This window comes from Lissotriton vulgaris, chromosome 1_1 (genome assembly GCF_964263255.1).
Source record: "Lissotriton vulgaris chromosome 1_1, aLisVul1.2, whole genome shotgun sequence".
NCBI lineage: Eukaryota > Metazoa > Chordata > Amphibia > Caudata > Salamandridae > Lissotriton > Lissotriton vulgaris.
The window spans coordinates 341,033,388-341,034,711 of NC_141685.1; the positions used below are offsets into that span (position 1 = coordinate 341,033,388).

The 1,324-nt window shown below is 54.5% G+C and overlaps 1 protein-coding gene across 1 annotated transcript in view; it reads right to left on the reverse strand.

Annotated features, from left to right (window-relative positions):
- Positions 1–915, reverse strand: part of LOC147747152 (metalloprotease TIKI2-like) — a 580,526-nt gene extending 579,611 nt beyond the window's left edge. Inside the window, exon 1 of the mRNA XM_086952399.1 lies at positions 258–915. Within this exon, the coding sequence (XP_086808525.1) occupies positions 258–368 (111 nt within the window). The 5' untranslated portion in view covers positions 369–915. The remainder of the gene's footprint in view (positions 1–257) is intronic.
- Between the last annotated feature and the right edge of the window lie 409 nt (positions 916–1,324).

Sequence of the window (1,324 nt, forward strand, 5' to 3'; positions counted from 1 at the left end):
GCCTGTCAATGCGCCCTGGGTGAAACCCCCATTAGCACACTAGAGCGTGAGTGTGTCAGTACAAACAAGAACGTGAAGCACCTCTAAGTGGCATAAACATCCCATTAGCGCGCTTGCTTTGTGCTGTTGATGTGGGTCGTGAACATTTAGGGTCAATATTTGCAATTGGCGCCTGACACTGCAAAGGCAACAACAGGGGGAGAGGCAAACTCGTGGAAAGTTAGAAAGTGCAAAGGTCATAAAGGGGGTAATCTCACCGATTTTGGGGGCTCACAGCGCCTCGTGGGGTCCACCAGATGCTTCCTGCAGGTTAGAGTCAGCGGCAGCACGCTCAAGATGAACCATTGCAGCCCGGCCAGAGGTTGCATCCTGTCTTCAGGGGAGAAGTTCTTTCAAAGCGTGCGAGTCCCCTCCACGGCCAACAAGTGCATGCGGCCCGCGCAGGGCAGGGGGGAGCAGAGGCAGGGACAGCACAGTCACACCGTGTGCGCAAGGTCACACCGCCTCAGAGGGCTCCGGGACGCCTCTGCCATGCTGTCTGGGACAGTTCCCTCAGCTTGTGCGGAGAGAGCGGTCTGGCGGATGGGGGGGATCTGCCCTGCCGCCCGCGGGGAGGGCGGGGTGAGGCAATCAGAGGTGCTGTCACGACTTGGAATAATCCGGGCAAACACGAGAGTGTGCGTCCAAAGTGTGCTCCCTTGTCTGTGGAGCACAAGCAGCGCCAGAACTGGCAAACAAGTTAGAGGGGGGATCCGGTTACGCTGCAAGAACCACTTTTAACCCTTCGCTTCCACACTGCACTACAGGTGGGCTGCTCGGAGGGGGGGTTGGGCTGGGGGATTGCTCTTTAAACGGGCGCGAGGAGGGGTGGACGCTGATCTGCATATCAGCTTGTGCCAGGAGGTTTCACAACTCGGTCATCTGCAGCGCGGGCTTCCAAATCAGCTTCCAGCTTTCCAAACATCCCGGCGTGAACTTTATTTTCTAGCCGAGACCTGGGCTTTGTCCTCTAGAGGGCGCTGGTCTCATGATTCTGAACATGAAATGAATGGAGCCTCAGAAAGCAGCAACGAGTTCTCCCATGCCCTTCAGATACCCCGCTTCACTTGCTTAAAAAATTGGACCAACTATACTTTGCCACAGGCATTAATCTATGCCCAGAATCTTTCCTAACCCAACCCACGGCAATTTAGGGATTTTATTTAAACTCACTGAAATCCGATTTTGGAAATTGTGAACTGGCATGCTAATGTGTACTGGTGAGTGAGTGGTGTGCGACCCCACCCCCTTTTGAAATACCTAATATGGACGACATTGGAACTGG